This window comes from Thunnus maccoyii, chromosome 23 (assembly GCF_910596095.1).
Source record: "Thunnus maccoyii chromosome 23, fThuMac1.1, whole genome shotgun sequence".
Lineage (NCBI taxonomy): Eukaryota > Metazoa > Chordata > Actinopteri > Scombriformes > Scombridae > Thunnus > Thunnus maccoyii.
In genome coordinates this window covers 18,419,657-18,434,194 of record NC_056555.1, presented here as the reverse complement: position 1 = coordinate 18,434,194, position 14,538 = coordinate 18,419,657, and the positions used below count along the sequence as shown (strand labels likewise).

General features: G+C 40.4%; 1 protein-coding gene across 1 annotated transcript in view; it reads left to right on the top strand.

The window, feature by feature from the left end:
- acss3 (acyl-CoA synthetase short chain family member 3) overlaps positions 1-14,538 on the top strand; it is a 38,167-nt gene that overhangs the window by 14,746 nt on the left and 8,883 nt on the right. Inside the window, exon 9 of the mRNA XM_042402513.1 lies at positions 2,585-2,688. Coding sequence (XP_042258447.1) covers positions 2,585-2,688 — 104 coding nt within the window. The remainder of the gene's footprint in view (positions 1-2,584; positions 2,689-14,538) is intronic.

Sequence of the window (14,538 nt, the reverse complement as noted above, 5' to 3'; positions counted from 1 at the left end):
CATCCAAGTCAGAATCTATCTGAGAGCTGAATTGGAGGTACATTATTAATCTAGAGCCTTCATCATAGTCTTTGATGTACATCTTTCATATTTTATAGTCTAGACAGTCAAGGCGTTTACTTAAAGCTGTTTATCCAGAGTGCGCTATTATGAGTCAAACAGACCTTTTAAGTACTTAATCAACACAAATAAGAGCATAAAAGTTTGGAGCCAAATTGCCAGATGGTAGGGCTCAAAGGGTTTCCATGCTACTAAGGATAATGCATATGAAAATTTGCAGTAAAAATAAGTTAAAAATTTACATATTAATCAAATGGGCACAATCATTTGCGTCATCTTAAATGATGTGTTGATCTGGATGGTCAACAGTAACAACCGTCACTTCATCATTTTTGCTTCTATGACTATAAAATGTAATCACCTTACACATAATGATACATTGTCATACCAGTGATACTTTTAGATATATATTTGCCTATAAACTGTTTTAATATGCAATAAATGTGAGTAACAAAGTAAATTTAAAGCCCATAATGACTTGCCATGACTTCTCTTAATAATATCTTAAACCAATCACAACTGTTCATGGAAACAAAGACACACATACCACAATTTGTATGGATGCTGCAATATAGAAGAACAGCTTTTAAACTGACCTAAGGATGTGAGATCACCTAAGATTCTTTATCAAGCCTCTTTGTTTATCAAAACTGGACATGACACATAAAACAAGAGGTTATATCAGATAAAATAACTAAACTACAGTTGCATTATGTTAAAATTTTCCCCATTATTGAAGGGGAAAAGAGTTGAAAACTGAACTGACTCAAGGCTGTCAGGCAACCTTCATTAGCGTCTGCGTGGTGATAAGCAAAAGCAGAGCATTCTTGAGCATTCTGTTTACTAAGAGGAATTCACCATTTTTCAGCGGTGAAGTCCATATTCTGCAATCAGAGTGCTGCAGAAAACTAGAGACACCAGGCTATGTAATATTCTGAGGCTGTAGAACAATCAAGTTAGAGAGTATTGAATGAAAAAGAGAATAAAATATCACCCAGGGAGAAAGCAGAAAGGGAAAAGATAATTCAGTGGGGAGAGAGTGACATGATGAAAATGTTCTCGCCTGCAAAAGATAGAATGTGACTTGAAGTTTGATTGGAGTTGGAAGGTCATTTCTACATCGGGGAGGGCTGAGACCGATGAGTGATGACCTGCAGTCGTTTGTGGGAAAATGCAGTGATCAGACTATAATCTACAGCTGCACTGTGGCCTGGGCTTGTAGGGGGTTATAGATCCCTTTACAACCTTGTAGCGAGCAACTGGCAGTGTTTTGAATTAGATATGAGCAGCCATCAGTGGGGGGATTATGTGGGAGAAATCAGGGAAACTGAAGATAGAAACTGTAGTGTTTTGGGTCATTCGTAGGGCATGAAAGGGGAGGTTTCATAAAGTCAGGGAGTAGTGGTTGCCCAAACTAGGATGAGAGTAAAAAAAACCAAACTAGGAGTGAAGGACAATTTGACAGATTCAGATGTCCTCACAAGAATTTGTTGTCTCCAGGTACATGATTCAAGGTCTCATCAATATGTACATCAATACAATACTGAGATGTCATCGAGAAGATATATTTTTTCTTTGGAAAAAGAGCAGCTTAGTCTTACCAAGAATGTGTTTCAGGTGATAGGTGAACATCCACCTTGAAATGCTTTTTGAGATGAGTGGAGATGCCTGTAGGTTTCAGAAGAAATAAAATGTTGAATGGACTGTTTTCTGCAATTAAGTCTATGGAAAGAGGCTAATTACTGAGGTCTCGGAGACTGCAATGAAGCTGATCCTCAATACAAACAGGGATTAAGGAAGAAAACGATCGTAGTGAGGCCACAGAGCTCCTCTAGTCAGCAAAGATGAGGAGAACTACTACTACTACTACGACTACTACTACTTCTGGACATTGTCAGAGGCAGCTAGAAAGGACTGCAGGTACCTCAGTCTCAGCCAGGATTATAGGGAAAGTAAAGTGGAGGGTACTTGCTTAAATGCAAACAGATTGTGGTCCAAAACCATTTTTCTTAAAGATATATTGTATGAGATAAGAGTGACACTGAAGAGTGTCAAGAGAAGTTGTCAGCTACAGCGTCTGGTGTGTCAGTTTTGCACATTTGCTATGATTCAGTATTCATAACGCAAGAGTTTCACTTTGCAAAACACTCAAAAAGAGGTAAATCCCAAGCTCACAAGCTACACAGCTTTAAACCCACTCACCTTTAAATAAAATGTTAGTATGCCAAATCCATTAAACTCCCCACACACCAATATTGAATTAAGATGCAATTAAAATGCTGCTCATTCAACAACATACCCATGCACCACTGTTTTGTGTATGTGTAAATGTTTCAGATGTCAATTTAAGTCTTCAGAAATCTAACATAAATGGCTTTGAATAGGTTCGAGCATGTGGACACTGACAAAAAACAGAAAAAGGATACTTCTTTGTGGTTTCCTCTTATCTTGACCATTTCTGTGAGGGAGTAGACATGACATGTTTCGTCACAGTGATTGACAAATGAACTCTGTGTCCTTGCAGGCTGCGGTCGTTATTCTTGGCAGGAGAGCGATGTGATGTAGAGACACTGGAATGGGCAAAGCAGAGCTTTGGGGTTCCTGTCCTGGATCACTGGTGGCAGACTGGTAAGAAAGCTTTTACTCTCCAAAGACAGAAAACACAGACTTCAGAATCAGAAAACATAATGTTACAATGGTGATCCATTTAAAGTTACACTAAGAAAACCTTTTATATAAATATACACATCTTATCAGATTCTATACATGGTTTCTATTTGCCCAGAGATGCATATTAATCAGGAAGAGGTAAATTAAAACCCTGACTTCTGAATATATCACAGAACCTCTGGTGGTTAAAGCTCAAATTGTTCAAATCCCTGATCATATGCTTTGTGTGAAATTGCTTTGTGTAGTTTTAATTATGTCAGTTTAGTAGGTTGACAAGCTCTTAAAACTCAAACTTGAGGGATTAAGTTCTTATGATACAGATACTGAGAAAGCTTTTCAAGGACCCCAACTACTTTATTAGCATGAACTGTATATGATGTTTTAATTCAGCTTGATCTTTAAGCCTCAGTCTCATCTTAAGCGTATCGGTGTGAGAAGACTATAAATGTGCTCTTTGCTGTATTTATTAGCCGATTGACATTAACTTGGCCTTGAGATGAGGCATAACTCCAGAAAATCACTATTCCCTGAAAGCCGGCTGTCATTGTAAAGCACATTTTTATCATTCTTCCCTCTTTGATGAATCCCCCTAGTGTTTTGTATTGTATACCAGGATATTGGACCCCTTCTACTTTAGTAATTAAGATATTAAAGACCCCCCAGCTTCCCTGGGAATTGATCATCAAGAAGCGATGTGTCATCATTTGCAACAATTATTTGAGCCTCAATGAAAATTAGACAGGAATGTGCAGACATGGACAGACCAAACAATGACTGAGGTCACCGGGGGGATACTTTTGGGGCAAAGACATCGTTCCTTGAATCAAAATGGATGTCAAAAAATGCCATTTAATATGAGTTGTGCCTTCCCAGATGTCTTCACCTTAGAAGGAGAAGTGTGTGCTTGCTGCCGTGGTCAGGTGGGAAAAGTCCCAGAGGGCCTTTCAACCAGTCACATTCGAGGGCAGCATTTAAAAGGCTTTGATTGGCATTGCCTTTCATTGAGTTCACTGATGTTTAATAGACTTTTCGGCCATATGAGACACTGAGTGACTAGCTGAGCTGTGGAGACTAAGTTGTTTGCTTGCTTAGCAAAGAGATAAAGGGAAGAAAACAATCACGGGGGACTTGTCCATCAGTTCAGGAGTGGAAATTGAAATTGCTTCCCCAGCGAAGCATGCACCGAGTCAACTACTTGATGATGAGCCTTAACCGTCTTGTTCCTAACTTTTTGGGGAGTGTAAAATGCACAAAACCAGACTAAACCGGCGGTATGTGAGTTCTGTCGATTTTCACAAGATTGCAATAATTTGTGGTTAATCAGCCTTCATTTTGATCTGTCTGTTTTTCAGAAAACCCACAAACATCGTCAATATTTCAATGCCACATTGCACCAGTGCACTTTAGATTAATGTTGTCCTCACAGAGGTTGAGTCATGATTATTCTTTAAATACATCAACTCAGCTCACAGTCCAGTGGTAGTACATTAAACAAGTGAGGGGGAGTTTCCGAGAAAGTGTGTAATCTCCCTTTTTCCACCTCACTATCGACCTATAATACATCATGGCTGTTGTGGGGTGGCATGAGAAGATACAGCACCAGTCAAAAGTTTGGACACAGCTTCCAATTCCCTTGAATTAAAAAGTGTGTCCAAACTTTTGGTACCGTATGTAATTGGAATCTCGGGTTCCCAGCTTTTCCCTGCATTGTTTCTCAGGCTGCGGTTCGTAATGATTCTTGAATGGGTAACAGCCTATTAGCTTCTTGGATTGGAGCCTTGAGTCCAGGCAGTGTGCCATCATGGTAATACCATGCCCCCTCCCCCTCTCAGTTTGATCGTTGCCCTCCGCGAGTACTCGTGAACGGTGACAAATGCGCCAGCAACAGAGAGGGAGCACAATTGGATGTTTCTTTGTTTAGTAATATCCTGCCTAAGCAAATGGACGATCGATGCTGGACAAGGCGACATCTCTGTGTTAAATATGGAATCAATACCGCCGTTGGACCGTTGGAAAGTCATCGACCTTGTGTTTGTGCAGGCGACACACTCTGATATGAGTTGAGATTAGCTCACATGGCTGATTGGTCTGTCCAGGGCTCAATGAGAGTGTGAAGAGCTCAATATTACAAAAATGCTTTTTATCAATTCAGGCTCTTGAGTTTAAATGAGTGATTCTACTGTTGGCTTGCTGCAACAACAAACAAAGTCTTATGCAAAGTCTTAGTAGTAGCATTCCATCGTTAAAAATACGCATTTCAAGACTGAATACCCGTATAACAGACTGATAAGACTGTCCTATTTCAGTCAACCATTTCTGACCATCTTAAATCAGCCAGGAAGTAGTTTTGGAAGCAGAGGTGCAGGTTCAGTCTGGTGTGTGGGTCTATTCGTGGACACATCTTCCTGGGTGGTTTCCATCCAGCTCCTGAATTGGGACGCTATTGCTCTTCTGCTACACTGTAGCTTTGTGCTGTGTAGCGGTCTCACAGAAACTGACAATTAATCAATTTGCTGAACACCAATTATAAAAGTGAATCCTCTCTCTGTGGTCCTTTTTAATGCTCGTTTTAAGCCCCCATACACTGATCTTCGGTGATATAATGTGTTTGGATGAGCATTTACTGTTCGTATGTGCAGTGTGGGAGTTGATTGGTTTAGAGTAAGCAGCCCGCAAGCAAGCCCTTTGGTGCGGTGTGATTTAGTTGTTTACTCTGTTATGTATAATGCATCCCATTGCTTTCTCTACCTGTACGTCCATCTTAGATAGAGTCCGACCGGGAGCGCAGATGGTCGCTAAAAACAAACGCTCACCACCGTGGATGTGCTGAACAGAGTTACTGATTCTGATCTGTGAGCATTTGTGAGATAACATTTAATTCTTCTTGATTTTAGGGGTGTTTGTATCACAACCGAATTTGATTCTCACTTCACTTCCTTTCTCTCCTTCACACACACACGCACCCAAACAAAATCCTTTCACACTTTGTGGCTATCCCAGCCAGGTGATTTATTGAGTTTGGAGAAAAAAAAAACCTCTGGCGCCCTCTTGATTTCTGTCTAGATGTGTAAATCCCATTGGATTTTTCACCCCCTGGTAAACCCAATAACTGGCAGCTTGCGGCCGGCGCTGCAATCCAAATGTGTTCTTCACTTTTTCATGGTAGACCGAGTCACTTCTCGTCTCACTTGCTTTCTCTTTGTATGTCTGTGGCAGCTTTACTTCAAATGTGTGGGTGTGAAAGAGATTCAGCCATGTTACACACACACACACACACACACACACACGCATATGCATTACATACAGAGGGAGCAGAGTTTATTTTTAATCAGCTGTTTGAAGTCACACACAACAAACATGGTGAATGCAGTTCCTTCCTTATAAAACATTTGTAAAGCTGATAACTTCCTGCATCTTTGATATCCATGTTCACTTGTTACCAGTCTTCTTCTTCATTGCCTTTGTGGGTGCATTTATAGGTTAATTTGTGCATCACCACATATTGATCAGTGGAATAGTATAACGACTGGCAAGAGTGTTTATTGTGCATTGTCATGTGTGTGCATGTGCATCTTTGTGCACTTGCAGGCTACACTGTTACACTATTAGTGTTCAAAAACTGCAACGGGTACCTTTTAATGGTTGGAGTTTGTGCTATTTTATCTTATTTTTTAATAAGAATTCCCCAAATTACACTAAAACCCACAGTTAATTTATCTTAGTAACAAGTATCGCCACAGCCAGATATAGATACATCGAGTGAAGCGGCTGTGAAAAGCTAGTAGAGCTTGCCTGGGTTTTCCCTGTTAATCCACTTGGTGACCTTGCAGTCACAAAACTACGCCTCCCACGTCCTTATGGGACATTATCCAAAAAAAAAAAAAGTCATGTATTGTGCTTTAGTGCTGCACATATAAACAATAAAGATTTATTGGTATTTTTGTATTGACAAACAGGTATGAAATGTCAGTAAAAAGATAAAAAAAGCGTACACACATGCCAGGAAGATTCAGTGTGTATATACAGTTTCCTCCTGCCTGTACTGAGTTCATGTGTGACCCTGCTGGGAGTGCCACAGTGCACTGTTGGACCGTCTCTCTGGAGACAGGACATTGATCAAGCAACTTTTAGCAACGTCTGTACCTTGACAACTCTCTTTCATCTTCCCTCCCAATAGAAGAGAATCAGCTCGGTCAATGGGAAGCAGTTTAGCATTCAAGGCTCGTTTGCCCCAAAATGGGAATCATATGAAAGGAGAGACAGACTCCTCCTTGAGAAACTCATTATACACAGAACACCTGAAAAGCAGTTTGTTGGCATCTTCTGGCTTTCAACTCGGAGTCAAGTCATATTTCAGACTTCTTCAGACAGTCTTTTTAAGTCCCCCCCTCTCACACACATTTGGTTTTCATCTATAAATATTGATAGATCTCTCCCTCTTCTCGTACGGGGCTTTTCACTTTGTAGTCACCTGCAAAATAGATTTTAAAATTGAACAAAATCAATCACCAGCGCGGTTGCTCATAAATCTTTCCAGCTGAATGTTTGTAATCCTGGAATGTAATATTCAGCAGCCAAAAGCTGTAATCGATTGTGAGAAAACAGGCACCGTGAGCAGTGAAGGGAGCAGAAGGTGAAGAGATTGGACAGAATACGGGGCACACTATATATATAAAAGTACAGTAGGATTAAGGGACCAGGTAAGCAGATTTTTAATGTTGTTGTTTTTAGTCCGTGTCCTGGTGAACAATTTTTAAAACCTGGAGCAAGAGCGAAAGTACAATCGAAATTACAAATCCCTTCTTGTAGCTGAAAGTCTTATTCAAGGTTATTTTCAAATGTATTGTTTATGTTTTTGATTACTGAAAGGAAAAAAACATTTTCTTTTGAGATATAGTACATTAGTATTGCTCAAAACATGCATGCTAAACAAATAATTAATGAGATAAAGTATTTGGCTCTCGCGGCTACACCCTTAGATGCTTTTGAAGTGTATTTTTCGAGTTCCTCTGTGTAAAGCTGCTGTATCATCACTGTAGGATTCTTTATTCATCAAACAGAGCGTGTGTTTGCCAGCTCCTGTTAAAAGATGCATCATCTAATTCATTATCTTTGACATCATCCCTGTACACTGGAAACAGTTCATCAGCCGTACCTGGTGTATACCGCTGAAAAGATTAAAAAAAAACGGCTCAGGGTTTGATTCACATCGTTTTCTCATCCATCCCCCTGTAGGCTTCCCTTACCTCGCAGCCAACTGTGTAGCATTACTGATTGGTAAACAGTCACATCACGCAAAGAGCCGGCAGCACTCTCTCCTAGCGGAGCTCTCCTTAGATCTGCACAAGGCCCCGGTTGGAAAAAAATGAAACAAAGTCGGCTAACATGAAACAACCGCTTTGTCGTGATGGTGCCAATGGCGATAGGCAGCGTTGATGTACAGCAGAGAGGAGTTCACATCCCCTTTTGTTGGAAATATTTATGTGTGCTAACAAGCTCACGGATGAGAATTTGACTAATTTGACCAATTTAGATCGTGATTAGTTTTCACTCCGGCGCGCTTGGCTGGTGCAGTGCGAGATTAGTTTTCTGATACAGAGTGGAAGTGATTGGTGTGCTCGTTATTCCCATGTGCAGCGGACTCAATCATTTCTCAGCCGCCCGCTGTCATCTCATGTGCTGATTCATCCTGTCTCATCAACCCCAACATGACACCACAATGCTTTTCTTTTTTTTTTTTCCCAGTTGCACTTTGGCCTACATATTTCCGCTTTTACCTTCACCGGTTATGATATTGTTTACATTTACTTGCTTTTTTGACATGCATGCAAAATGACATACATGCATTAACACCCCTCAATAACCCCCCCCGCTTGTCCAAGATACACATGCACGCATAGTTTGTCACCCCTTGAGGCACCTGAATCCACCGGCTTACTCACTTTGCCTTATGTGCATATGAGAAATGTCTGCCATTTTGAAGCCTGATAATAATCTGTGTGCTATTTTAAGCCCCAAGTGCCATTGGCATGGGGTGGAGGGGGTTGATGATGAAGGTTGCTGATGTCACCGGTGTTGCCTGGCAACAAATGTGTGTTTCCAGTTGGCAGGGTTCGGCTGCCTCGTCAGTGAGTGGTGGCGGATGGACTTACAGTAGTATTTTAGGTGCCCGGGTCTCTCTCTATATCTGTATAGCTGTCTCTTTCCGTTTGTTATTGTTTCTCTTACTCTCTCTGACAGACAGCAGATGCCAGCAGATGCCCTTGTACACAGAGAGAAATTGTCTTAAAAGGTGAACCGGACCTCCTCAAAGGATCTGTCTTGTCAGATAAATGGTAGAATTGACAATTTCTCCCCCTGGCCTTTGCCAAATGCAGTGCTGGCACAGGATTGTTTTCTGAGAATCCCCCCCTCATGGAAAATAGTCTTCAGAAGGTGTGTGAAGGGCAGTTTTACAGCCCCCTTGAAAACAAATCCACTCACTGAAGAAAAATAGAGGCTTTTAACAGCCCGGCATTAACTAACTCTGCAAATAGACAGCACTGCACTGGATTAGGGGTTAATAAGAAATCTTAACCTGAAACTGAAGAGCTCAACAGTAATATTACCTCTGCAGTGTTGATTTAGATCTGAATATACCAGCGCCTGTAGGATGTCTTTACACAAGTCTGCTTATTAACTTCTTGCTTGTAACTCTGTTTTTTTTGAGTCTGTGGAGGTACTGTGATGCAGGAAATAATGAGAAACTATGTTTTGCATTTACTGGATCATCCTTATTTTGAATGAAACAGGTAACAAGTTTTTTCAGTGTTGGGTCTCATGGTTAAATTTGGATAATTAACAAAGAAGATACAATAATTTGTGCTGTATTTATGCCAAGTATTCATTAGAAGATGTGATTTAACGGCTCCTTGTTGAAACTTGTTGGAAAAACTGACAGATGATAATGTTAGATTCAGCCTCCCACATGATAATAGAAAGAACAAAAAGTGAGACCACACCTCTGTGTCTGCTGTTTCTTATATTTTAATATTCTTTGAAAACAAAACAAAACAAACGCTTGCAGTAAGAAGCGCACATCAAAATGACAAGCATACTGATAATTATTCATGATTTTTGCCATCTTCATTCATATATGCAAACTGATTTCCAGCAAGTGAAGCAAAAAAAAAAAAGCGAACAGGCTGATACTCCGTTCATTTATTGAACAGTTGGAACACTTCAGCAACATTTGCGTCGAGTGAACTGGAGTGACTGGAGTAAACACTACATGGCACTTTAGGTCTGAAGCTGTTTTTCATGGTTAAACCTTCATGCCGTAGCTTAAAGTGTTATTATAGACAATCATGTGCTTCTAACTTTGTGCCAACAGTTAGGGGAAGGCCCTTTTCCTGTCTCTACATGATTATGCCACTTGTGCACAAATCCAGGTCCATGCAGAAATGGGGTTTTCACAGTCTGGTGTGGAAGAACTTGACCCAACATCAGTGACTGACCCCACTCACTAATGCTCTTGTAGCTGAATGGAGAGCAAAACCATGCAGCTAGCTTACAAACTCGTGTTGAGAGCCTTCCCACATTCTTACTTAATTTGTTTTCATAGTGTGTTAAGTTGGGCTAAAAATACATCTGTGTAGTCAGTAAGTTCTAGACTGATGTTATGGGTCAGTATTATTGAATATCTACAGCATATTGTCCATGTAATCTACATTTATAACCTACATTTTAGAATATTTGTCATGTATAAAGGACTCTGCGTCAAGCAATATGGGTTTAGTTGTTTGTAATCATATGAGAATACAGAATACAGAAGCGTTTAAGTATAGAGGAGTGTAGTTTTATACAGTGCAGTGTGTTTGTCATTGGCTCATGACTTAATTGTTGGCCCTCTTGGGGAAGAAGTTTGTTTATTTCAAATAGACATTACAGCATAATACCAATAGTATACAGTATTTGCTGGTTTAAATGTATAAATTAGAATTGTAAAAAGAACCCACTACTATTTCCCTCATCTTATTAGTATTCCTTCCCACCACTTTACTGCATATAGATCAGTGCCTCATCTTCCCCTTTTAAAAAACAAATCAGAATTAATTTGCCTTTCAGTAGAATTGTTCCTCAGTCATGTCACCCTTGTGCTATGTTGCCCATCCATGGGACACGCCAGGGAGCCTGGACTTTGTACCTCATGTCATTCAGCACCGAACACCAAAAAGTCGCCGTCCCCCACTTGGTCTCATTACATCGCTGCAGAGACAGTAGCGCAGATGTCGTGGCTCCTGTAATTACATCTCCGAGAGCTGAGGTGCCACGTTCGTGTTACCTCGTTGTTTACCGGGGGGGGGGAGGCTGCTGTCATCAGCGCTCTAAACTGGGAATTCATCTGGTATTTACTCCGAGCTATTGTAGCATTTGTCTGCTGCGATTTCTAAGGCACAAGACGGGGGTCTTTCATTAGCAAATTAAGTAGCACATTTGTATGCATAAACTTAGCTCTGAGTGAATGAGCCAAGCTGTCTGAAAAGTGATAAGGGAGGCAGTGTTTTTAAACTGATGGAATGAAATTATCCCTTGAAATGGCCGAGTTGTAAATGGGAGAACATATGCAGATTTGTGTGTATGTGTGTGTGTGCACACGTTATACTTGATTGCTCATCTTTCTTTCATGTGTATCTTTGGCGGGCGGCATCGGCAAACCTTTTGCAGTTGCCGCAACGTACGCTGATTCGCCATGCGTTTTACTTTCTCTTGTCTCTCTGAACTTTTCTTCACTTGTTATTTTCCTTCATTTTAACAATGAGCTCAATCAGAAAGGCTTGGTTAACCACCCCTCTGGATTTCACCTGCTTTTGGCTCCTCTGCAGGCTGCCAATGATGGTCTTAACCTGAGCAGTCACAGCAAATTCCAACCCAAATTCTCAGAGAAAAAGCAGGAAAGTTAAAAGCACTAGTAATTGGCCAGTAAATGGGACATCGTAAATAATATTTTTGTGGCATCTAGCAGAAATGCATACATAAATACAAAATGTCTCTAGACAGGTGAATACTGTGTTTTTACTTTATGGTCTACTTATGCATGCTTGTTTGTCATGTGAAGAAATCTGCTATTAAAAAGAGTACATGAAAACACATCATATCACATCCAGACAGGACACATTAAAACATATTTACATAAAAAAACAATAGAAGCTACATTAAAAGTAGCATCAAGTGCTCGATGGTGAAACTGAATCAGGGTTAAATAAATAGATATAAAGTGCTGTGTCGGCTGATTTTGTTCATTTTATTAAGCAAGAATCGCACATTGGAAAGCATTAATGTGGGTAGTGAGAGCCTACTACCTCTTCTCTTTACTCTGTTTCATATCCCTCCTCTTGATGCTCTTTTCCTCCCCTTCCTTTCTCTGGGTGCTTGTGTGTTCTGTAGAATACACAAAGGTATACTGGCATCTGGTTTAAATTCGCTGGGCACCCTGAACCGCAGATCCATTAGGTTGCTCCAGGTGTATTGGTGCCTGCTTACGCTTATGTGGCTCAGTGTTACTGCTGCCAGCTGCTGTTCCAGACAAAGCCAGATGACCCAGAGGAGGACGAGAGATTTTATTGTAATGTTGCTTGACTATTGTGACTAGAGAAACATACCTTTAACACACTAGGACATTAAAAGAACAAAAAAAAGCCCAGTCTTTGCACAGTTATAAGTCACGGGTCGCTGACAGCGTTGCGCCCTGGAAGTTGTTTAAATTTTCATGTTTCTCTTTCACTACTGTTTTATATGAGGTGGCTATATTTTAGGTTTTGCCTGAAGCAAGCTGAATTGAAACATGTATTATATTATATATAAGAATGGGGGTAAAAAAACAACAACTTTGTATTTCACAGTCTGGCCAAGCACTTTGCAGTCTACTCTCTCTTCTCATCCCCTTATCCTCCTACACTACGTCTTTTCAGATGACCTTGGGTCGTCTATCTTGTTTAGCTCGTGACCGAGTTACCCCAGCAACCACACATCACCAAGACAACCACGAGCACTGCTGTGCATATGTATGTTGTACAGAAAACCCCCCCTTGGACATTTATGACAGGGCTGTTGTTTATTGCACACGACACAGTGCTGTTTGTTTATGTGTTATAGTGGTTACTGTAGGTGGCTTCAATATTGACATTGGCATCTACGTCCAATCGGTCCCAAACTTAAGCTTTATGGCGCTTGTGTTGTCGTCTCCTGACTAGATCCCTGCTTGTGTTGTATCAGTCTCATATGTACGTTGCTTTGGATAAAAGCATCTGCTAAATGAAAAAATGTTAATGTAAATTCCAAGCACAGAAATGTCTCTTTGACAAACTAAAGAAACATTATTTTTTTTTTAAAGTTTTGTTAATATTTTGCATTTGTGCTGTAATGCAAGGTAAACATTGATACAGAAACCCAGTCAGTACAAGAATTTACCAACCTGTGATCAAGCAGAAGGTGCAGGCAGCACCGTTCACCTGACACCTAATTTAAATGTTTCAGTGTGGCAGCTACATTCAAAACTGCGATCAGGCCAGCCAATTAAATGGCTTTCTCCAAAGCAGACACAATTGTTTAACATTTGTTATTGTATATTGGCTTCTAGTCTAGCACATTAGATTTGAAAGGAAACTTTGGATTGTGGATTTTCAGTTTCAAACCTGTATTAACTGATTTTTGGCTGAACCGCAGTGACCAGTCCTATAAATGAGAATGTCTGTCCGTCACTGACTCACTGACTGAGTGATGAAGTTACACTATTGGTTGACCAAAGCCTGGCCTAGGAACAGCCAAGTATCCCAGAATGCTTTTCGCACCAACAAGCAGCAATGGCAGAGATGAAGCTGTTGTAATTTTTAGGTTTTTTGTTGTAAGTTTTAATATTTTTTTCAGACAAGGCAGTAACCATTTAGATTCCCAGTATGTGGTCAGTTTATCCAAATAACGCCTATTTGGAAATTTGCTGGGATGTTTTTGGAGATGTGGGGAGCCGCTGGACGGGTGAGACCAGCCGGTCATCTCAGCTGCTAGCAGCTCGACTCCTGAAAAGATCAGTTGGTCAACGTCCGTCATCATCCCGGGGAGAAAATGATCCGACGAGCTGATCTGTGCAGCTCTTTGGTGATTTACCGCTGGCTCTCATGTCTCTGTAGCATTTTGATATATGATATTATTCCTTATGGAAGATAAATGTTGGTCTCACAGATGAAATCTAACAGTTGTAGCTGCCACATCAGATTGTCTGAATGTAAAGTGAAGCTTCATGTGTTTACTGAACAGAACAACAGTACTGCCTCTGGGGCTCTATATGTACAGATATCACCACATTTCAGTAAATATAAATGTATTAAAATGAACAGATCAATCTATATTAAATTTAGTTTTCTTTTATTAAGCTACATAACAGTTTGGACTTTTATTATAGCTACATTACAGACTGAGTAACATAATTTACTGCATCTCTCTGTCAATGAGAAAAAAAGTTTGTACTCCAGAGTTAAACTTGCCAAATACGAACTAGCAAGTATGCAAGTCTGAACTTGTATCTACTACTACCTATATCTACTAAAACTAACAAACATCTGGCGCTTTAGCTGCTAAATGCTCCACGGTATTCACTAGCTAGTACTGGGCAGGTAGTGTACAGTGAGGTTTCAAGAGCTCAGAAATCAAAGCTATAAGAACAGTGAGATTGAACCAAAACAGCAAAGTCGAGGGCTGTAAAACCAAAACGATGAGCTGGATGTTATAAAGCTCTGTGGAGCTGAAGGGGAACTGAAGAGTTCAGAGTTAAAT